This window comes from Carlito syrichta, unplaced genomic scaffold (genome assembly GCF_000164805.1).
Source record: "Carlito syrichta isolate Samal-C Ts95f unplaced genomic scaffold, Tarsius_syrichta-2.0.1 Scaffold316502, whole genome shotgun sequence".
Classification (NCBI taxonomy): domain Eukaryota; kingdom Metazoa; phylum Chordata; class Mammalia; order Primates; family Tarsiidae; genus Carlito; species Carlito syrichta.
The window spans coordinates 743,383-766,410 of record NW_007260598.1 but is presented as its reverse complement, the minus strand read 5'-3'; the positions used below and the strand labels follow the sequence as shown (position 1 = coordinate 766,410).

General features: G+C 50.4%; 1 protein-coding gene across 1 annotated transcript in view; it reads left to right on the top strand.

Moving 5' to 3' along the window:
- Nucleotides 1-23,028, top strand: part of ABCA4 (ATP binding cassette subfamily A member 4) — a 135,289-nt gene that overhangs the window by 79,852 nt on the left and 32,409 nt on the right. Inside the window, exons 19-31 of the mRNA XM_008074610.2 lie at nt 1,035-1,209; nt 3,053-3,184; nt 4,024-4,163; nt 4,570-4,707; nt 5,698-5,891; nt 7,116-7,200; nt 10,232-10,437; nt 10,813-10,861; nt 14,682-14,947; nt 15,921-16,045; nt 16,442-16,540; nt 17,669-17,855; nt 22,452-22,546. Coding sequence (XP_008072801.1) covers nt 1,035-1,209; nt 3,053-3,184; nt 4,024-4,163; nt 4,570-4,707; nt 5,698-5,891; nt 7,116-7,200; nt 10,232-10,437; nt 10,813-10,861; nt 14,682-14,947; nt 15,921-16,045; nt 16,442-16,540; nt 17,669-17,855; nt 22,452-22,546 — 1,891 coding nt within the window. The remainder of the gene's footprint in view (nt 1-1,034; nt 1,210-3,052; nt 3,185-4,023; nt 4,164-4,569; nt 4,708-5,697; nt 5,892-7,115; nt 7,201-10,231; nt 10,438-10,812; nt 10,862-14,681; nt 14,948-15,920; nt 16,046-16,441; nt 16,541-17,668; nt 17,856-22,451; nt 22,547-23,028) is intronic.

The window sequence follows — 23,028 nt, the reverse complement described above, 5'->3', positions numbered from 1 at the left end:
GACTCCATGCCTTCTACCCACCCCAGTGCCATTTCATGAAGCTGAAGTCAGAGACCCACAGCTCCTCATAGAGTTAAAATGTAGCCAACGGTGCCTCTTCCTAGAGTGGAATGTCTAGGTTAGAATCAGGGGGCTAAGAAAACCACAAAAAGCAAACGAAAAAAAACAAACAAAGAAGAGTCAGGGCGCTGGGGACTGTTCTGTTTCAGGTGAGGCCAGGAGGTGCAGACAGGAGGAAAAATAGGACTTTTTCCTGCAGGAGAGCAAATGCTTAGAGCTACAATAGTAAGCCGACAAAGTAAGCTGTGCCCCATGGGGTGAACTGAAGCAGGGAGAGACCAGAAGTTGAGACATGAGACCACACAGTGAGGGCCTGATGGGGGGGGAGGCAGAGGAGCAGGGTCTAAGGGACAGTGATGAGGACGAGCTCCCTGGGAAGCTCTGAGTTTTGAGGCGCAAAAAGCAACTTTAGTTACAGTTGACTCAACGATCAAGCCAAAGTGACTAGGAGAATGGCAATCCCAGGAAAGGACGTGGGAGAGTCTGCCGGAAGATGTTTTAGAAAGAAGAGGAGGAGCCTGAGTTGCTCGGAAATCCACCAAGAAGTGCCTGGTGGACTGTCCCAAACAGGGCTCACTCCTCTGAGGGACAGTGAGGCTCTCTGAGGTCCATCCACCTCTGCCACTCATGCCTGTGGGGTCTTGATAGGGAGTGTGGTGTTTCCGTGTCTTCGGGCTGCTCATCCATGGAAATGAGCATAACAACTACCTCGTGGGGCCACTATAAGGCAGCGTTGAGGTAATCTGTAAAAGCAGTTGAAACGGTGCCTAGCTTGCAGTGAATGTTAGATAACTGTTCAGCACTATTATTTCCATCATGACTCTGTAGTCGGCCTTAGAAAGGTCATAGCTGAAGCCATGGGGGAGGGAGGGCAGGTGAAATGATAGGTAGAAGACAACGTCTGAAGAGAGGAGTCTGGGGACTGCGTATATCAAGGCATTGTGTTGATTTCATATTTATCTTTTTCCTCCAAGACACCTTCTTTGAACGTGAGCTCCCAGGGTTAGTCCCTGGGGTATGTGTGAAGAATCTGGTAAAGCTTTTTGAGCCCCATGGCCGGCCGGCCGTGGACTGTCTGAACATCACCTTTTATGAGAACCAGATCACCGCATTCCTCGGGCACAATGGAGCAGGGAAAACCACCACCTTGTGAGTCTTCTGGCAGAGGCTGGATTGCTATGCTGTCCTGTCATTCCTGGTTTATTCCCCCCTGTTAGCTGCAGTCTGTTCTTTCCCACAAATGTTAGTGACAAAAATGCACCCTATAGTTGTGGCCCCAAGCTTTGGTGACATGTACTGCAGCATCAAAGCCTGCTCACATATACTGTTCTTTTTGCACCTCGCAAGAAGCCCAAGAGGGAGCTGGAATAAGTTGACTGCCCCTCTGTGTGTGGGAGAAGCGGGCCTTCAGAGGCTGAAATGACCTTCCCGATGCCACCATGTTAGTGGTTAGGTGGGAGCATGGGGGCAAAGGCCGGGCACCACAGTGCCTCGTGCTTCTCACACCTGGAGTCACTCCCCCCATCTCAGTCCCTCCACTGTCACTACTGTCCTGAGAGGTGGTAGGGGCAGTCAGCACATGCTCGGGTCCGTAGACCACTCCGTGTTTCCCGAAGAATTCCTTTTCCTACCAATTGTCGGGCCTGCTTCAGCGTCCGTATGGGGCCCCTGATGAGGGCTGGTAGCAGTTCTGGAGAAAGACAACAGGTTGCGGTCTCTAGAGGGGCCTGCGGGGTAACAGCCGTCAACTGGGGGCCAAGGTCAGGGAAGGTGGAGGCTCCGTGTGGACCCCTCCGCTCAGGAGGCCACCAGGCTTCTCCAAGTGACCCGAGCACCCTCTGCTGGAGAACACGGCCGCCAAGGCTTCCCAGGGAGCCGCAGCTGCAGCCCTCTGGGGACAGCCAACCACGTGACACCGTCCACAAGCGCTTTGGCTTCTCCAGCGCCCCAGGAAGGAACAGAGAGTGTACACCCTGCACTGGAATGTTCTCGCGGGCGGTTCAGTGGGACTGGAATGCGGGGCTGGTGCTATTACACTTGGTTCTGTTTCCCTCTAGTGGTTGATGAACAAAGATTTCAGCTTCCACTTACACGTTCAGAGCCTGAGATTGTATCAGAGTCGGGGACAGAGCTGGGTGTGGTGGCCCCAGGTCCTCCCTATTGACTGACTTGGTCAGAGAGCAGGAAGCCCCGCCCAGGACCTCCAGCTGCCCCGGGCAAGCGCATTACTTCGTTGGTTGCTGGAGGACACCTTCCCTGGGGGTTGGAGCCCGAGGTTTAATATTCACAGTAATCAGTAATTATGTTTTCGAGTTTTACTTGGTGCTGGAGCTGTTCTGAGAGCATCACATGTATTGACTCATCTAATCCTTACAACAACGTGAGGAGATGGGAGTCACGATCCCCAAATTATGAAGACAGCCCAGCACTGCTGCTGGTTTTTTATGTTTTCCACCTGAAGTTAATGGTGGTGGCAGTTCCTGCACTTGGCTTCAGACCGTTAATCCACAAGCGCACAAGTAATGCTCAGATGTGGTGGGGCTGCTTGGTGTCATCGAGACCTCACCAGGTTCTGTCATGGTGACACCTGGGCACATCTGGAGCGGCCTACCCAGCAGGCCAAGCACTGACCACCTTTTACATGGACCACCTTTTACAAACCCCTTTAGCACAACGCCCTGCGGTGTGAGAGGGGAGGGGACTGGCTGCACACGGGTCTTCTGAGGCTCAGAATCCCAGGGCGCATCCCACACCAGCCTGAGTGCACCAGGAGGGAAATGGGTAGAAGGAGAGGAGGTAGGTGTGGCCCTCCGCATTAAGGCCTGGCTGTACGCACCAGTGTCAGCCCTGAATGGGCAACCGCTGGTCTCCACAGCTGAGGATGGCTCAAGTTTGGTTCACAGCCATGGGCAGATCCAACCCTGGCAGGGGCTGTCCCCACCTCAAGGAGTCTCCTGAAGGCTACCTCCCTGCCCTGTCTCCTGTTCGGCAGGTCCATCCTGACAGGTCTGCTGCCGCCGACCTCGGGGACCGTCCTCATCGGAGGAAAGGACATTGAAACCAACCTGGATGTGATCCGGCAGAGCCTCGGCATGTGTCCACAGCACAACATCCTGTTCCACCAGTAAGTGGAGCCTGGAGTAAGGCCCTCCTGATCCCCGCTCTCACTTGCACTCCAGAGCCCAGTGCAGTCACGGGTGGGATACTCTCGCTTGGTTTTCCCATGCTCAATGTGCTTAGTCCCACGTGCATTGAGAGTTGCCCCTCAGCACTTGGGACTCTGCCTCTGGTGCGCAGAGCCGAGGTCTCCCCCGCAGAAGGGTGGCATTGCCATCTCTCTGATAGAGTAGCCACCCCTGAGCCCCTTGCTTAGCCCTGAAGGACTTCCTTGCAGGGGCCAAGAGGGGAGGACCATTGTTCTTTATCCTCTTTTAAACCATGGCACTAAAGATGGACTTTTCGGGAGGCTTTTCAATTGCTTTCCTTTTTCCCATTTAAATATCTTCTATTTCTCATCTGAGAAGCCATATATAGTCATTGTGAAAGAAAAAAGAAAGGCAAGGGGAGAGAAAGGGAGGGAAGGAAGGAGGAAGGGATAGAGATAGACAAAAGGAAGAAAATAAAGTCACCTGCAATTTTACCAGCTGGAGATAACCACTGATAGCAATTCAGTATAGAGTTTTTCAGAACTTTCTCCTAATGTGTAGACAGATATACATATACACATTTAAATCAGGAAGGTTAATAAATCTTTGCATACAATTTTGTAACTTTTTGAACCATTTAAGCCATCCTCTGTTGTTAGATGTTCTGGCAGGGTCTGTTGTTTGTTTTGTTTTTGTATCAGAAACACCACCGCAGTAAGCTTCCTATTGCTAAGCTTTCCTTGAACTGTTTTGTAAGATACATTGCTAGAAGTGGGATTTCTGAGTCCACGGCTTTTCTCCTTTTCCCGTCCCCTAGCCTCACAGTGGCTGAGCACATGCTGTTCTATGCCCAGCTGAAAGGAAGGTCCTGGGAGGAGGCTCAGCTGGAGATGGAGTCCATGTTAGAGGACACGGGCCTCCACCACAAGAGGAATGAAGAAGCTCAGGACCTGTCAGGTGCTTGGTACTGCAAAGAGGCAGATGGCAAATCCGTGGCCTCTCAGTGCCCAGGAGGCAGGGAGGAGGCTTAAACAGGAGAGCTCCTAAGAGTTGGAATGCTTCTCTGACTATGCAGAGAATCTCAGTGCAGCCCCTCTGGGTCATTACCCATGTGGAATATGGTCTCGCAACAGCCTGGGTTTTATCTGGGTCAAGGCTTACATGTCTGAACTGAAATGTGAGAGTCGTCTACAGATGGTCTGCTCCCAGGAGGCGAGGGCTGCCCTCTCAGCATCAACAAAGCCTGTGCCTTTGAACACGGTGTAGATGCCCAGGGAGCAGAGCAAACCCTTGCAGACTGCTAGCACAGGCCCATCTCCTCCCAGCCCTCCAAGCTTATGACCCACCCTCCCTGTGCCTCCAGGCGGCATGCAGAGGAAGCTGTCCGTGGCCATTGCCTTCATGGGAGACGCCAAGGTGGTGGTTCTGGACGAGCCCACCTCAGGGGTGGACCCCTACTCGAGACGCTCCATCTGGGACCTGCTCCTGAAGTATCGCTCAGGTAGTGTCCGCTGCTCAGTGCCCTGTGCACACCCTGAGGCTTTCCCTTGGTCCCGGCTCTCACACCTGCCATTTTGCCCCTGAGTCTGGTAACCGCCATGTCTGCATTCAAATGGGGCTTGATCAGCGACTTGGTCATACTGGTTAAAGCCTCCTGAGGTTGTTACACAGACATAAACAGGGAGTCACTGATGAAGCAGCTTACTTCCCAAAATATTCTAGAAAGTTCTCTCAGCCTGCAATCCTTCTGTCTGGAATAATGAATGCAGCTCGGGGTGAAATTCCCCCATGACCAAGGACGTCCTGAGACTCTGCATGGCTGTGCGGTGACCACTCAGGAGCAGGATGTGGCAGCCTGATGGGCATCCAGCACCCCGCAGAAAGCCACTTTTCCTTGCCTGTCACCACCTTCAGACAGAGTGCTCTGGTCAGAGGAGGCAGCTGGTGGAACTCGGAGGGCCATAGCTATGACGGTGTGACTCAGTCCTGTGGCAGAACCAGATTCCCTTTCCCCATCTGCTAGAGTGCCCAGGCCTACCACTGTTGGTCACCTCCTGGAATCTCTCTGCTGTTTTGTTTTAGTGCCATCTCCAGTTACAGAGTATGCACACGCATGTGTGTGCACGTGTGTGCGTATCACAGTTGGGGACAGAGCTGGGTGATATGCATGTGTGTTCTTTACAAGGATTATACATGTAGAGCTTAATGACCCAGAGAACATACACGTGGAACTCAAGCTGCTCATGACAGCGAGTCCCGTAGATGACCTCAGGGTCTGTGCCTGGTACTGAGACATGGTATGCAACAGTGCTTTGCAGGGCATGGGGCACTGGAGAAGGTTGTACTAATATTCTAGAACTTGCTGCAGAATTGTTTCTTACTTTTATTGACTCCCAGTTTTTGCAACCATGTAACCATAGCTTGCTGCACACCTTCAGCCAGCCATGCCCAGTCTGTCTGTCTGGTGACCCCAACACCTCCCCCCCTGCAGGCAGAACCATCATCATGTCCACTCACCACATGGATGAGGCCGACCTCCTGGGGGACCGCATTGCCATCATCTCCCAGGGCAGGCTCTACTGCTCGGGCACCCCCCTCTTCCTGAAGAGCTGCTTTGGCACAGGCTTCTACTTAACCTTGGTGCGCAAGATGAAAAACATCCAGAGCCAAAAGAGAAGCTGTGAGGTACGTGTGTGCCGGGAAGGAGCCGTCCTGGGGAGCAGCATCCTGCTGCTCCAGATGGTTCTGTCTACTCAGCACTGGCTGTCAGAATCAGCTTCTTTGCATCTGGGACATTTGCAGGAGCTTTTGATAAATACATTCTGAACCCTCCTCCTTCAGAGATGCGTTAGCCTAAGTGAAACAACTAGTTTTAAAAGACCTGAGGTGACAACATGCAGGTTACATGCTGGTAACCCGAACTCTACTTGTGGTTTGGTACAACACAGAAATATCTTCTCCTCCAAGGTTAGACTGTTTTAAGGAGAGTTGCTTAAGCTTCTTTTTAAAAATTTTTTATTTCAACACTCTTCCCTAATTCCAGTGGTAAATGAAAGCTAAGAAAAGGCCTCTTTGGAGCCATCACATCACAAACAAACAAACCCACCAACCAGCAGAAAAAATCACTTGAGCATGTCAGAAGCCCTGGGTCTAGGTCTGGGTTATGAAGGGAACAGACTGTGTCATCCTAGGCAAATGACTTCAGTCCTCATTGTTTTGTTTTTTATACACGTGGAAAATGAAACTCATGACTTCTCTGCTTCTTAGTGCTGTGAAGATAATGAGATAAAGTATTATTATTATTATTAATTATTTTGAGTTGGTGTCTCACTGTCACTCAGGCTGGAGTGCAGTGGCACGCTCACAGCAACTGCAGCCCCAACATGTTGGGCTCAGAAGATCCTTCTGCCTGAGCCTTCCAAGTAGCTGGAATGAGATAAAGTATTATTAATGTACTCTGGCCTCCTTGAGAACAGGTGTCACTCACATTCAAATTGCCACGATGATGATATTGTAGCGTTACTGATACCTATATTTTAAGTGTTCCAGCTGCCACTGGCTTCTGCTGCCCTCCATAGATGTCCGGAGCCTAGTGTCCATTGCAGGGAGGCAGAAGCAGAATGCCTCACGCAGGCAGAACCTATAGCCGCCTGCCATATCATTTCTGACAGCCAAAGAGATCATCCAAGGCTCTGCTTCTCTCTGTGCCTGACTCACACGCTCCCCAGGATAAAATCAAGTGGCTACACCCTCAAAATGCTCAAATGAATTCATAGATTAAGGAGTGAAGAAAAAATGTGTTGGCCACACTTGGCAGTAAGAAACAAAGCAGGTGGTGACGGCAGAGGACCTCAGAAGGGGCTGCCATGGAGGTGACGTGAGCCTCATCAGCTGTTCTGGTCTGTCCAGGGGCCCTGCGACTGTGCGTCCAAAGGCTTCTCGGCCTCCTGTCCCGCCTGTGTCAGTGACCTAACTCCAGAGCAAGTCTTGGACGGTAAGGACCAGGGCAGGCCCAGACGCTTGTCTGTGGCCATCTCCCTATATTGCCGGGTGTGTCCTGTTGTCATGTGTTTTAATGGGAGCAAAGAGCACACTGTGTACTTGGGCCCAAGATCGTAGGAGTGTGCGTCTTTTCTTTAGGCTTCTTTCTCCTTTTTCTCCCTCCACCATTCCCAAAGGGATTTTAAAAGTCATGCATTTGAGGGCCCTCTCCCTGTAATGAAGAAAACAGTCTGTCCATTCCACCCCTATTACGCCTCCATTCCTGGGGTCCTCCTGCCCCAGCTCTGACAACATTCCTGTCCCCAAGAGCCTCTTTTAAACATGGGCCATGGCAGCCTCTAGTGGAATCATAGTGACGCAGGGTCCTTGCAGGGGCCTTGGAGAGTCAGAGGCTGCTTGCAAAGACGGCAAATCTGGTGATGTCACACATCCTGTTACATTCCTGACTCTGCCCTCGGTTTCCCAGTGGTTCTTCCTTGAAGTAGGGGGCATTGAAGCTCTCAGGGGAGCCCCCCCTCCGGGGAGATGTAGCAGAAAGGTTGTCACTACAGAAGCACTTTCCCACATGGAAGAAAACTACACTCATGTGCTGACCTGGGCTCGTGAGGGGGGAGGAATCTGCTTACCCAAAAAAAAAGACAAAGTCTGCATTAAGCACAGATTCGTTCCACGTAGAAGAAGTTGCTAACTGAAGTCTGGTAAAACAAGAAAATTATACAATATTTATGTACTATGACTAAAACCTGAAGGAAAATGCCCAGGGTCACAACCCTAGCATTCACGTTCCCACCCTCTCTGCATTGACAGAAAATTTCTTTTAGGATGACATTCCTGGCTTTTGCCTCGCCGGCATTACTGTGAGCATCTCCCTGCTCCTCAAGATTTCTCCTGGGAGGAATCTTGGCCAAGAAGTTTCCATTCTAAAAAATTAATATTAGGCCAGGCTTAGTGGCTCAGCCTGTAATCCCAGCACTTTGGGAGGCCGAGACGAGTGGATTGCCTGAGCTCGCAGGTTCGACACCAGCCCAGGCAACTTGGTGAGACCTTGTCTCTACAATAAAATAAAAAATACCTGGGTGTGGTAGCATGTGTCTGTAGTTCCGGCTACACAGAAGGCTGAGGCGGAAGGATCACCTGAGCCCAGCAGGTTGAGGCTGCAGTGGCCGGGAGCATGCCTTTGCACTCCAGCCTGGGCGAAGGAGTGAGACTCCAACTAAAAAAACACAAAAAATTAATATTAATATGTTTAATCACTGTGTTCACCAAAATCAAGTTCGAAACAAGGCCTGCATGGCTGGGGGTGGTTGTTTTAAAAAATATTACTTTATTTCTAAGTAAAGGTTTTCTTTGTATACAGTTGGGATGCTGTGGACGGTAGGAAGTACAGGAGGTAGCTGTGCCCCAGGTAAGGGCAGAAGACCATTCTGATCCTGTTATCTCCTGGAGGCTAGCCCCTCACACACCCACACACCACACACCGTGGCCCTCCCTGCCAGACACTGAGAGCCCGGCTGACTTGCAGGGCTACTTCTAGAAAGGCTGACACACGTCTAAGACACAAATCCTGGGAACCCAGCAGCTTCGGGTTCAACTTCCTTCCTAAGAGAACAATGAACATGACCCCTGGAGAGATACCAGGGCAGAGCTATTTCCTCCGCCAAGTGCTCTCCAGCCTCTGGTGAAGTGGTCCTGCAGATCTGACATAAAACGAGCCTTTCAACCAGCTAAGCAGAGGGATTTTTGTGAAAGCCATGAAATTCCTCCACTCAGGTCATTTTTAAAACAAAGAAAAGAACCCGCTGGGAGGCCCTGACTCTCTCTAAGAGAACCGCTCAGCTTTCCAAAGTGCTGTGTTCTGAGTTTCCAGAATTTCTTTCCCTTCGACCTGTCTCTCACAAGGACGTGCTAGGGAATTCTTTCTTCAGGTGCGTGCTTTCAAGTTTTCATGTCAGATTATTTATCGATTTATTCATGTATAGGCAGGGTCTCGCTCTGTTGTCCAGTGGAGTGCAGTGGTGTTGTTCACAGCTCATTGTAACCTCGAACTCCTGGGATAAAGCAATCCTCGCGCCTCAGGTTCCCTAGTCGTAGCAGGGATGCTCACCACCATGTCTGGCCCAAGTTCGATTTTTGACTTTAAAGTAATACATGCTTGTGCATAAAATTTAGTTGTAACTGTATAAGCGCATCAGGCAAATAGCTGCTGCCTGACACTTGCTCACGTTCCATGCTGTGCATGCCATGCCCCACCCCGGCCTGTCTGCAGGAGTCTCAAGCCCCACGGCACTTCCCGTGAGCCAGGAGTCATGCTGTGTTTTGAGGAGGCAGGCGCAGTCCCAAGGAAAATGTGCAGTCTCCTGAGAGGTCAGACCAGGCACCGGTGTGTGGTTCAGAAGTGGGAGTTCTCTCTTTGCTTGTCACAGGCTTCAGGTGTGTGTCTGGGCAAATTCCCCAGAGCTGTGGCCAGACCAGGAAAATGGAAACAACATTGACTTAACCCTCAAGCTGCAGTGAGTGAGGGTGAGCACCAACAATGACAAAGAGCTTTCTTGCCTGAGATGATGCTCGTGGTAACAACAGGAGCTAACACTCCCCTGTGTGCCAGGCACTGCTCCTAGTGCGTGTGTACTAACTCGTGCAGTCCTCAAAAAACAACAGTTTGTTCTTTTCACAGATGAGGAAACTTGGGTATGACCTGTCCGACATAGCATAGCTCAAGGGGACAGAACATTTGATTGAACAGAAGAAGAAGCTGGCACAAGGATGTTGCCTGACTCTCCAAGGCTGCACAGCTAGCTAGTGGGGACTCCTCTGCTTCCGTCTCCCTCTGCCTCTGAGGGACCATTGCAAGGTCAACCCAGCTAAAAGCATTCTTGGTGGGACATCAGTCCTTTGAAAGTATCACCACTGAGTAGCAAACTGCCCCTTCCTCAAGGGAAGGTGCAGAAGGCAGGAAACACAGGCACCCTCAGTCATCGGGTTCTGGAAAACAAAGTGGGCAACGGTCTTTGTTCTTGACCTAGGGGACGTGAACGAGCTGATGGACGTGGTTTTCCACCATGTGCCAGAGGCCAAGCTGGTGGAATGCATTGGTCAAGAGCTCATCTTCCTTCTTCCAAATAAGAATTTCAAGCAGAGGGCATATGCCAGCCTGTTCAGAGAGCTGGAGGAGACGCTGACTGACCTGGGGCTCAGCAGTTTTGGAATTTCTGACACGCCCCTGGAAGAGGTAAAGCAGAGATCCCTGCAGGCTCTGCCTGCTGCCAGAAGAGGTGGTTATTTGCCGAAGTCTAACATTAGAGCAAAATTTTATGGAAGCAAAAAGCCGCAGTTCCTACCCAAGTGTAACCACTGTCTTTATTTTGGATTATTTCCTCCCCACTTTGTCCATATGCAAACATATTTTACGTGATTGTGGTCACCGTATGCTCACACTTTTGTATTTATAGAAGACAATGTTCTTAGATAAAGAGTCATAATGGACTTTCTTCCCAGTATGAAGCAATGCTTTGCAAAATTGAGCTCAGGAGAGTTTTTTGTTTTTTTGTTTTTTTTGAGAGTGGGCATGTCTAAACCAAATTCTCTCTTATTTTCCTCCTGACAGATCTTCCTGAGGGTCACGGAGGATTCTTACTCGGGACCTCTGTTTGATGGTATGATGCTAGAGGATGTGGCTTGTTCCCTCCCTGCCAACGCCCCCCCCCCAAGCTCTGGAAAGTCTAAGGAAAAAGTCACAAGACAGCAAAGTAGACCAATGCTCCTCCCTGGCATCTGATCCCCCAGTAACAGGCATGTTGCATCCTTGGGACCTGGGAGTGACAAAGGAATGAGAGGCTGAGTTAGGTCTAGATGGGAGCACTGAGGATGGATCAGGACTCTCGTGAGGTCAGGTTGGAAACTCCATCTCCTCACTTCTCACCCTCCCTCAGCCTCTTGTTCCTGCCACATCATCATCCTCACGTCCTCTCAGATCTATCCCAAGGCCTCTGATCCATGTCTGTGTGTGTGAGTGATAGCTGGCAGAGTCCTTAGCAATGATGGTGACAGCAACCATAACCCAGCTGCCAGTTAGCGCCCCCGGGGCCCCTTTGAGACCAAGATGAAATCATTCTGAGTCCTCATTTAGTGGCCTGTGGGGACCCTCATTCCCATGGATGCTGGGAGTCTCTCTTCCACACATGTCAGCCTGAGCACCAGCCAGCTCCTTCCATGGTTTTTACCAAAATCCACAGCACACAAGGCATCCGTGAGTGGAGCAGACACTGGAGGGCTGGAGGTACTTCAAATGCTGCCACGACTCAGGCTCTTTCTGACGGGACAGGAGGCATCTTCCACTCGTGAAGCCCTCTCCTGTCACAAGCAGAGCTGTGCAGCCATCTCCTCTGCCATGTGGGCTCCCGACACCACTTAAGCCCTGGTGACCTTCTGCCCCGGGTGGCCTCTCATGGTGTCTTCCTCTGCAGAGTGTTTCCTCCTCGTAGGGACTCTGGCATCGGCTCTTAAGATAAACTGGTCCTCATCTTGCTTTTCACGTGATCCCAAATGTTTCTCAGCTTTGCGTAGCACTACCAGTGGGCAAATACACCAGCCCACCTGAGCGCAGTCCATCCAGGCAGGTCACATGGTGGCCAAAAGAGGTGGTCATCGTGGCAGAGTGGGTGTGGGGTGGGAGAGCAGTCCTCTGGGGGCAGGAGCAGCTCACTACAGGGCCCGAGTTTTCTTTCGAGCTTTGCTGATACAGAAATGGAATTCTCGCAGCTTACCCCAAGCCAAAGACCTATTAATCAAGACCAGAAAAAACTATGCTAGTTTATATAGAAGCTATACAGGATTCAAGAGTTGGGGCCTTTATCTGCAGAGAATACTCCTTCCTAATAGTTAGCTCCTCTCAGGGGAATACTACCCATCAGAAGACTGATCAGCATGGGTACAGAACCGCATGTCCCGAAGGCGCAGTCAAGGCAAGAGTGTAGCCCCCGCCGTGAGGCAGGCCAGACGTCACACCTGAATGTCAGAATTTGCACATGGAGTGGCTTAGGGATGTGCTTAGCCTCTTTGGACCTCAGTTTCCCCATTTGCAAGACAGGGATAATAATGACATCTGCCTTTAGAGGTGTTGGAGAGAATTGAGCAAGTTAAAGAATGCCGAGTCATGGCACAGTATGTGACCTCTGCTGAGACTTAGCCACACTCTCTCTCCACATTCACAGACTGTCCGCTACCTCAAGTTTGTGTAGTCCTGTAGTTCACCAAGTATTAGTATCCATTGTCATATGTGACTGTCACTACAATCTCATGAGTCAGGGATCTGCCCCATCTGGGGGAACTGGGCTGACAGGGGTGGGACGACTTGCTTAAAGTCACACAGATGCGGGTTGTCCCGCTCCGGTCTTTACTCTCACACCTAGGACTGGGATCCCACACTCACCACCTCCCATCTTCAGATGGCTAAGTACATTTCTGTTGAATTAGTTCAGTGTTAGAGGATGACACTTTCTTTGTTTTTGTTTTGTTTTTGAGTTGGAGTCTCACTCTGTCACCCAGGCTGGAGGGTAGTGGCATGCTCCCGGCTACTGCAGCCTTGACCTGCTGGGCTCAGGCGATCCTTGTGCCTTGGCCTTCCAAGTAGCTGGGACTACAGGCGTGCACCACCATGCCTGGATAATTTTTTGATTTAGTGTAGAGATGAGGTCTCACCAAGTTGCCCAGGCTGGTTTCAACTCCAAGGGCTCAGGCAATTCTCTCACCGTGGCCTCCCAAAGTGCTGGGATTATAGGCATGAGCCACTGCACCTGGCCTTAGAGGAGGACACTTTCTAATGTTGTCTCCAGAGTTTGAAGGAACCTGTAGCTGCCCATGGAAGCCACGTGTTGCATGGCACCAGGAGGCTCAATGCCACTTCTGAAGGGATGGCTCACAGCCGTAGCTACTAGAAAGTAGCAGAAAGCCAAGGACCAACTGGTGACGCTGAGTAGGCCTGCGGCACTCAGCAGACCTTAGTCGGAAGTTTGGGATGAGGTCAGCCAGCTAAGAGGAGCTAAGGAGAAGCAGCAGGTTTTGCCAAGGGGATGGCCAGCCACGGCAGATGGCAGCTCTGGGCCCAGATCAGGAAAGGAAGGCTGCAGGACGGAGCTTGGAACTTGAGCTGGGGCCGGGGCTCCCTGTCACCAGGTCTCTGCATCCCAGACCTGGCCCACCATGGGTGAGTGTTAGCTGACAGGGTGATTGAGCTGACCCAACTTTCTTGGCAACAGTCCTTGCCCTGGAGGGCTGGAGGAGGGTTAAGGAAGCAGCTGGGACCAGCTAACTGTCCTCTAGGCTCTCCTCCATGTCCAACAACAAACACTCTGCACAAGCCTTGACCCTGATGGTAAAGGATAGCTTCAACATGGCTGGTGACTTGCAGTGGTTTATGTGGCACGTTCACATGAGTTAACTTATTTAGTCTTCAGAACAGTCCTATGAAACGTCCTCATTTTCACTTCACAGCTGAGAAAACTCAGGTTCATGCAGGTTGAGTCACTTCCCCAAATTCACGCATCTTGTAAAACTCAGAATTCAAGCCCCTTCGTTCATTAGCCTTCCTACCATTCTCAGTGTCAGAAAAAACCAAGTTGACTCTGATTTTTAAGTAAACAGGTAATAAACGAATATGGCTTTTTTATAAGTTCACAAAATACGCAAAAGCTGCAGGTCTCCGTCCCCCTCCATCCTCCTGCCCTGACCAGCTCTGCTCCCAGGGTCATCTCTGTAGACATCCCTGGGTATCCTCCAGAGTGCTGCAATTGCATGTGTATGTGCATATGATGTTGTTTCTCTTTGTGTATGCTGCATGAACTTTCTAACATAACCGTAATCATATAACACATACAGATTTGCACTTGACTTTTTTTACTGAGTTGCATGTTTCAGCCTCTCTATGCCAATGCTTTTAGAGCTATTTTGTTCTTTTTAATGATAATAGGATTTTTTTTTTTTTGAGTTGGAGTCTCACTCTGTCACCCAGACTGGAGTGCAGTGGCCACTCCCGGCCACCGCAGCCTCAACCTTCTGGGCTCCGGCAATCCTTCCACCTCAGCCTTCCGAGTAGCCGGAATTACAGGCATGCGCTACCATGCCCGGCTGATATTTTTATTTTACTATAGAAATGAGGTCTTGCCAAGTTGCCCAGGCGAGTCTCGAACCCACGAGCTCAGGCAATCCACTCATCTCAGCCTCCCAAAGCGCAGAATTACAGGCTGAGCCACCGAGCCTGGCTGCTAATGGGAATTTTTAAGTGGTCTCAGGTGATTCTATCTATAGACAATCTCCACCAGAAAATGGATTTTTATAAAAGTTATTAACCTACCTAACTTGGTATTTTGTTGCTGATTTAAATGAAGAAAAAAACCAAGGCTGTAAAAAAAAAATGGCATTGGAGTTTTAGATCTTGTGGGTGCTCTTCCAAATTATTAATTCAATTTGCCAAACCAGGTGGCGCTCAGCAGAAAGGGGAAAACGTTAGCCTCCGACACCCCTGCCTGGGTCCCCGAGAGAAGGCCGGACAGACTCCCCAGGACACCAACGTGTGTGCCCCAGGGGCGCCGGCTGCTCCCCCTGAGGGCCAGCCTGCCCCAGAGCCTGAGGTCCCAGGCCTGCGGCTCAACATGGGGGTGCGGCTGGTCTTCCAGCATGTTCAAGCACTGCTGGTCAAGCGGTTCCACCACGCCATCCGCAGCCACAGGGACTTCCTGGCCCAGGTATGTGGTCGTGCTGGGTGGGCTTGGTGCCTCTCCCAGGGCCTGCCCTCTGCTGGCTTTGCCCTTCTCTCCCGCTGCCCACAGGGTTCTAGCATAGTGGGTCGCCCTCTTGAGATTTTGCCGGCTTTGCTTCCTCCTTTCCTCCTTATTTTGATTCTTGTTAGCACAAACTTTCCTTGTAAGTTGGATCTCACTTGGAAAAGAAAATAGACTAATAGTGAAAATGTTACTATTACTTTATTTATTTATTTGTTTTATTTATTTATAGGCAGAGTCTCACTCTGTCGCCCAGGCTAGCTAGAGTGCAGTGACACACTCTTGACTGGCTGGGCTCAGGTGGTCTTTCCATCTCAGCCTGCCAAGTAGCTGGAACTACAGGCACCTGCCACCACACCCAGCTAATTGTTTGATTTATTGTAGAGATGAGGTCTCACCAAGTTGCCCAGGCTGGTCTTGAACCCATGGGGTCAGGCAATTCTTTCACCTCAGCCTCCTAAAGTGCTGGGATTATAGCTGTGAGCCACTGCACCTGGCCCTTACTTTATTTTTACAGTGAAGGGTAAAGACACGTTTTCATTTGTTTTTTTGTTTTTGCAATGACCCTACCTATAAGGTCACTGTCCTCTTTTTGCTTTTAATGTTTTGGGTTTTTTTTTTCCTTAAGAAAAGAAACTTGTTCAAAGGGCAGTGAATTGCGTGTCTTGCTCTTTGAATTGTCCCTCAACATCGGGCTGAACACTAGCCCACATGCAGATTCTTCAGTGTCTACCAGAACATTCTGTTTCCTTCTGCACATCTTGCCTTTACACGCCCTGCCTTCTGTGTTCCCCTGGAAGCCTGACCTTTCCCATCAGGGCCTGATTAGGAGGCTGCTGGATAAACATTTGGAAGATGAACGTGTGCGTGTGCATATGCATGGTGTGGGTGGAACATCACACACCACCGCCCCTGTTTCCATGTCTGTTCCCTACAGATTGTGCTCCCAGCCACTTTTGTGTTCTTGGCTCTGATGCTGTCCATCATCGTGCCTCCTTTTGGCGAATACCCCGCCTTGACCCTTCACCCCTGGATGTACGGGCAGCAGTACACCTTCTTCAGGTGCGCAGACTCCCTGGTCACCATCCTCCTCCATGGTGTGGGCTCCAGTGTGGCTCACTGCTTGGGAGGGCCCTGGTCCTCCTATTTCCCTGGGACCCTTACCAGCCTGGGAGGAGATCTCGGGTTGCTCTCAGAAAGGGTGTTGATGTACCTGCCACTGTCTGAAAGGTAAGCCCAAGTGGAGAATGCAGAGCCGGGATGAGGGGTTGAAGCATCATCCTTCTGGGGTGTGGACAACATGCCATGAGGCCACTGGGCGTGTTTGGGCAGCCTACCCTGCTCCCAGGAGACCCGAACCATGCCAAGGCGGCATTCAGGGTCTCCAATACAGGCTGAGAATTGCATATTGGCTGCTTCTGTCTGCTTGGTCCCAGTCGTGTGTCTCGCTCTGTCTAGCATGGATGACCTGGGCAGTGAGCGGCTCGCGGTGCTTGCAGACGTCCTCCTGAACAAGCCAGGCTTCGGCAACCGCTGCTTGAAGGACGAGTGGCTTCCGTAAGTCCCCGCACACCCCTGCCTAGCACTGTCAGCTCCCGGGAGCCCCAGATGGTGGGGTCCAGGCTGGTGGGGTGGCGGAGGCTACCTCAGTCCTCTCTGCGTTACATGGGTCACACCCCGCTTCTGCCCAGCGCCCGCCGCCTTCCCTTCCCCCCTGTGTGCAGGGGCGATCACCACCTCCCAGGATGTCACTGGACAGCCCCAGCTGTCTCCACAGAGAAGCTGTATGCTGAGTTCACAGATGATTCCCCAAAGCTTGCTTGAGCAAGAGGGAGGGAGCTGGGGATATGCTGTTATATAAATACTGTTAATTCCATGTACGCTGTCTCAATTATCATTACAAGTTTAGAGAAGGCAGTTGTGGGCTCGGTGGCGTGGCCCTGGTGTCGCACACTGCTTGGAAGGGCCCCAGCCCTCCTACTTACCTGGGACCCTTACCAGCCTGGGAGGAATCCTTAGGCTAGAGGGCAGTTGAAATCCACTAGGAGTTCTGAAAGTTCAGTATCACTTTAACTTCTCTTTTCAGTACTTTTCTTTGTTTTTTGTTTTTTTTTTAATTGGAGTCCCACTCCATCGCCCAGGGTGGAGTGCAGTGGCACGCACGCTCACGGCCACCCAGCATCGACCTACTGGGCTCTGGCAATCCTTCTGCCTCAGCCTTCCAAGTAGCCGGAACTACAGATGCCTGGCTATTTTTTATTTTATTGTAGAGACGAGGTCTCGCCAAGTTGCCCGGGCTGGTCTCAAACCCTCGGGCTCAGGCAATCCACTCGCCTCAGCCTCTCAAAGTACTGGGATTACAGGCTGAGCCACCGAGCCCAGCCTTCGGTACTTTTCAAAGCTATCAGTAAGGGCCCAAATAAACCAGTTTCCAATTAGTTCTCTCTCAACAGTTAGAGCTGCTAGAGGAAGAAACAGTCCACAAGCTAGGCAGTCCTCTCCCTGCCCCACGGCCCGTCAGTCCACAGAATCCTAGTCCTGGTATTTCATGAGCAGAAACTGACCTTGAGCATGTACACAGAAAGTGCAGGAGTCAGAGGAGCAGGAATGGAGGAAAAAGAGGGCGGACACGACTCTGCATCAGCCTCGAGACTGACTGTGGAATATTTTCTTGTCTTCCACAAGGGCATATCCTTGTGGCAATTCAACCCCCTGGAAGACGCCTTCTGTGTCTCCCAACGTCACCCACCTATTCCAGAAGCAAAAGTGGACCCCAGACAACCCTTCGCCGTCCTGCATGTGCAGCACCAGAGAGAAGCTCACCATGCTGCCCGAGTGCCCCGAGGGCGCCGGGGGGCTCCCACCTCCTCAGGTACCCAACCCCTTGGGAAGCCGGGGTCCCTGGACCTGCCCACCCAGCAGGAACCCTCCTGGGTCTCTTGTCGACTCACATTTTAGCCTGGCATTGGGTGAGGGACTAACTAGGCTCACTGGATCTTCTCAGCGGGGCTTCCCACAGGGCCCTATGGGTGCCACTTGGAAGAGGTCACCGACCAAAAGTTTCATTTTCCACCAAACACTTCCTGTTTAATCTAGTAAAAAAAAAAAATGTATTTAGGCCAGGCATTGTGGCTCGCACCTGTAATCCCAGTTATTTGGAAGGTCGAGGTGGGAGGATCGTTGAGGCCAGGAGTTCAAAACCAGTCTGGGCAACATAGTGAGACCCTGACCCTACCAAAAATAAAACACTAGCCAGATGTGATAGTTGTGGTTCCAGCTACTCAAGATATTGAGGGAAAGGATTGCCAGAGGCTAAGAAATTGAGGCTGAAGTGAGCTATGATTATACTACCACACTCCAGCCTGGGCCACAGAGTGAGACTCTTGTCTCAAAAAAAATGTGTTGAAATATTTCTAAAAATTATACAAGTCATGCATGTTTAAAATAGACAAATTAGAAAACACAGGTAAGTCAGAAGAAAAAAATGATCACGTGGAGGTAACCGCCAATTGCGTTTGGTTTTCATCCACCCAAACAGGATTATATGCAAAATGCTATCTAGAAACCTGCTCTTTTCACTGAGTAGCATAGCATGAGCACACATCCACATCAATAAATGCACAGCTACATTATTTTTACTCCCTGCATACTGTTCCACTGTTTGAATTGACTTTATTTATTTATTTTTTTTTTTTGAGTTGGAGTCTCACTCTGTCGCCCCGGATGGAGTGCAGTGGCACGCTCATGGTCACCCCAGCGTCGACCTGCTGGGCTCCGGCAATCCTTCTGCCTCAGCCTTCCAAGTAACTGGAACTACAGGCACGCACTACCACGCCCGGCTAATTTTTGATTTATTGTAGAGACAGGTCTCGCCAAGTTGCCTGGGCTGGTTGCGAACCCGCAGACACAGGCAATCCACTCACCTCGGCCTCCCAGAGTGCTGAGATTACAGGCTGAGCCACCGAGCCCGACCTGAATTGACTTTAAATTACTTAACTGATCTCCCATGGCTTGGATATTTGGATGTTGGATTTTTCTCCACTATAAACAATGCTGTGATGTACATTCAAATGTGAGCTTATTTACATACTTATGAAGAGTCTTATTCAAGAAGCTTGCTGTGTGCTGTGCATCTAACGCATTGGTGCACAACGGATCCCAGTTAGCCTCTCCTGGGGTTTTTCGAGACAGTAAAGAGGCCAGAGAAGTCTCTCTTTGCCTCTGGTTGGTAACGAGCCTCCCAGCTGACCTGCACAGAGCTGGGCCTTAGAGGGTCCTCTCCCATGATTTGTCAATGAATGAACAGTTCTCAGAGAGCATAGATGTGGGAGGTGGAAAGGCCTGGGTGGGCTACCTGACCTCTCTAAACCTTCATTTCCTCACTTGAAAATTGGGAATAGCTGCATTTATATCATAGCATTGTTATGAGGATTTAATGAAATAGTGTGGGCAAGGAATTATTTAAAATTAGATTCAACTCAAGTGATGACAACCCTAAACTAACAGTGGATAAAACAAGACACAGCTTGCCTCTCTCCTCTAAGTCTACGTGGGTGGTGCTTGATGCTCTGCTCTGTTGCTCCTCGGTGCTAAATACGCCTCCACCTCATTGGCCAAGACGCCAGAATCTACTTTCCAGGCAGCGGAATGGGAGAAGGGAGAGGCAGAAGAGAGAGCAAAGCATGCGCGTGCGCTCTGTTGAGGGAGATCTTCTGAAGCTCCCACGTATGCATCCCTGGCCAGAGCCTGGCATCACAGGAGGCTGGGAGCTATGCTCTTTATTTGGGGTGGCCTTCTACCTAATAAGAAAGGCGACATTGCTCTGGCAGCAGGCAAGGGCAGATAACAGGGCACCGTTAGATTTTGCCCATTGTCACAATTCCTGTATTGTAAATGATTCCATGTGAATGAACACCCAATCTTTTTCTTCTTTTATAGTCCAATGACATATATTTGTGTTTCTCAAGTAATATACTATTCTGTCTTTGAATCACAACCGAGCCACTGCAGCATCATAGGGATCCCAGAAGGACTCCGGGAGCTTGCCTCCACCCTCCATACCCCAAGAGAAAGCTTTGCTGGTTGGTTTGCAGTCAAGTACTGAGGCCAGACATCCACATTAAGTTCTCAGCCAGGAGAAGGAGTGGGGTAGGGAGTGCTAAATAGTCCTTCATTCATCGCCTCCTGTCCAACTGAGAAACGCATCTTCAGTAGGGTCAGTCCTTGGGGCCTGGGGAAGATGTTGATAGCCGAAGTCCTGGAAGAAGGCAAACTGGATCCTGTCATTTTCTTTCCCTCCTGCATTTTCTTTCCCTCCTGCATTTTCTTACTGTCATTCATGCCTTTCTCTGGAGCCACATTGACCGTCACACACCCGCACAGGAGCTGCACGCTCTCAATCCTCCCCACCACACACACACACATTCATATCCACTCACTCAGACACACTCCCTCATTCAGCCTGGAGTAAGTCCAGAGTATAGGCTGATTCAGAGGTGGTCAGTGGTTCTTTTTTTTTTTTGAGTTGGAGTCTCACTCTGTCGCCCAGACTGGAGTGCAGTGGCCGCTCCCGGCCACCTCGACCTGCTGGGCTTCGGCGATCCTTCCACCTCAGCCTTCCAAGTAGCTGGAACTACAGGCGCGTGCTAACACGCCCAGCTGATTTTTTGATTTATTGTAGAGATGAGATGCCAAGTTGCCCAGGCGGGTCTCGAACCCGCGGACTCAGGCAATCCACTCACCTCAGCCTCCCGAAGCGCGGGATTACAGGCTGAGCCACCGAGCCTGGCTGGTCAGTGGTTCTACTCTGGAAATTGGGGCTGTGACTTGGCCATCTCTAAGGGACCCTTCCTGCTCTAACGTTCTTGGATGTGGTGGGTTCTGAGGAATAAGCTCTCATCCTAACTTCTCGTATACATGGAGGTGGATTGTAGGAGTGTCCGTTTTTTATTTTTAGAAAACAATTCCCCATGAGCTGTCCCAGGCATCAGTAGTTGTTCCAGGTGCATTCCACTCGAGGAGCGTGGCTGTAATCTGGGTGCCATTTTCAGCTTGACAGAGTGAAAAGAGCAAGCCCTACAGCATCAGACAGATGCAGGTCAAGTCTCCAGGCCACACACCTGCAGGTTCCAGTGCTGTGCAAGTCCCCTAGCCTTTCTGAACCTCAGTTTCTCTCTACATCAAAGTGAGAATTCTTCCAAAGGGTACTAGGATCATGTGAGATCATCTGTGTCGGGCGTTTAACATAGTGCCTGGCACACAGTGAGCACTCTCCCAACAGGAGGGGAACACGGAGAAGAGTGAGTTGAACAGGGCAAGTCACGTGGGAAAGAACACATAGAGGGGTGTGATGCCGCCCAGATATCCTCAGCTACCTCTGGGAGGTGCCCTGGACAGAGTGAATGCGTTTGCCCAGGGTTCACGAAGTAGGTTGACAAGAATGAGAAACTAACACCGCATTCCCCAGACCATATCGCCACCTGGTGCTCAAACTCACACATTTTTTAATTCTCCAAAATTTTTTGATGAACTGGTTTCCAGTCCTAGATGTATATTGATAGCAATTTGTAAATGATAAGGCATTATTCAAATTGTTTCATTAGTGTCACAAATTTATTGTGTCAGCTGTATGCCAGGCACTGTTCTGGGTGCTGGGGACAACGGCCCACATGTCGGCAAAGTGCCTGCTTTCACCAAAGTCATATCCTCCAGGGGATACCAGGTAAAAACACTCTCTCAAAAGGAAAATCTCAATGGATATGAGTGCTGTGAAAGTGACACAACAGCATGTGATGATGCAGAGTGACAGGAATTAGAAAATACTCTCTGAGGAGTGTCATTTGGACTGAGGACCAGCATGAGAGGGTCTGAGTAGTGTTTCCAGGCAATGTGAACCGCCCGGTGCAAAGCCACATCAGAGAGGAGAGATGTCAGCTGAGAAACTGGGAGGAGGGGTGAGCATGAGGGGAGCAGACAGCAGGTGAGTCAGAGCAGGAGCAGGCAGATTTCATGGGCCACAGCAGTCCTAGCAGGGGCTGGGGTGGTCCCAGATCCTCCTGGAGTGTAGAAAGAAGGCAAAGTGACCTAGGTGTTCTGGCTCACATTTTTAGTACTCAGATTGGCTGGGGTGGAGAACGAAATGCGGAAGACTGAGGGGGACATGGGGAGGCCAGTTTGGAAGATTCTGTAGAGGTGGGCCTAGATGTGGGCTCTGGCAGGGGACAGGACCAGAGTTGGGAAACACAGATGGATCAGAATTTATTTTGGAGTTAAGCCATCCTGCCTTGTCAATGGATTGGGAAAAGAGGGACCACAGATGATTGGCGTGGGAGCCAAGGGAGGCCGGTGCTTCATGTAGTATTTTCCCAGCAGCTGAATCCGTAAATAACTTTTGGAGAACAACAAGCAGTTTCACAAACTGTAAGGCCTCCAATTCCAAAGCAATTAACGGGGCATCTCGTTGCTACAGAGAATGCAGCGCAGCTCTGAAATTCTACAAGACCTCACTGGCAGGAATATCTCTGACTTCTTGGTGAAGACATATCCTGCTCTTATAAGAAGCAGGTAAGAAGAGACCCTTTTCTAATTTTTTCCTTGCTCCTTGTAGAAAATATTGCCTAGGGACAGAAGATGATTTACTCCCGTGATTTACCTATGATCATGGTAGTGGAAATTTTTCCTTCTTCTATTGTGAGGGCCTCAGTCAACAGAAAAAACAACTGAGGCATACACAAGTAAAATGTAACTCAGGATTAATTTTGATTTTTGCTTTCATGTTTAGGGTAAGCAGTCTTAAATTTTAACCCATGCATTCTTTTTTTTTTTTGAGTCGGAGTCTCACTGTGTCACCCAGACTGGAGTGCAGTGACTGCTCCCGGCCACCGCAGCCTCGACCTGCTGAGCTCCGGCTATCCTTCCACCTCAGCCTTCCAAGTAGCCGAAACTACAGGAGCGCGCTACTATGCCCGGCTAATTTTTTTAATTATTGTAGAGATGAGGTCTCACTGCCCAGGCGGGTCTTGAACCCGCAGGCTCAGGCAATCCAC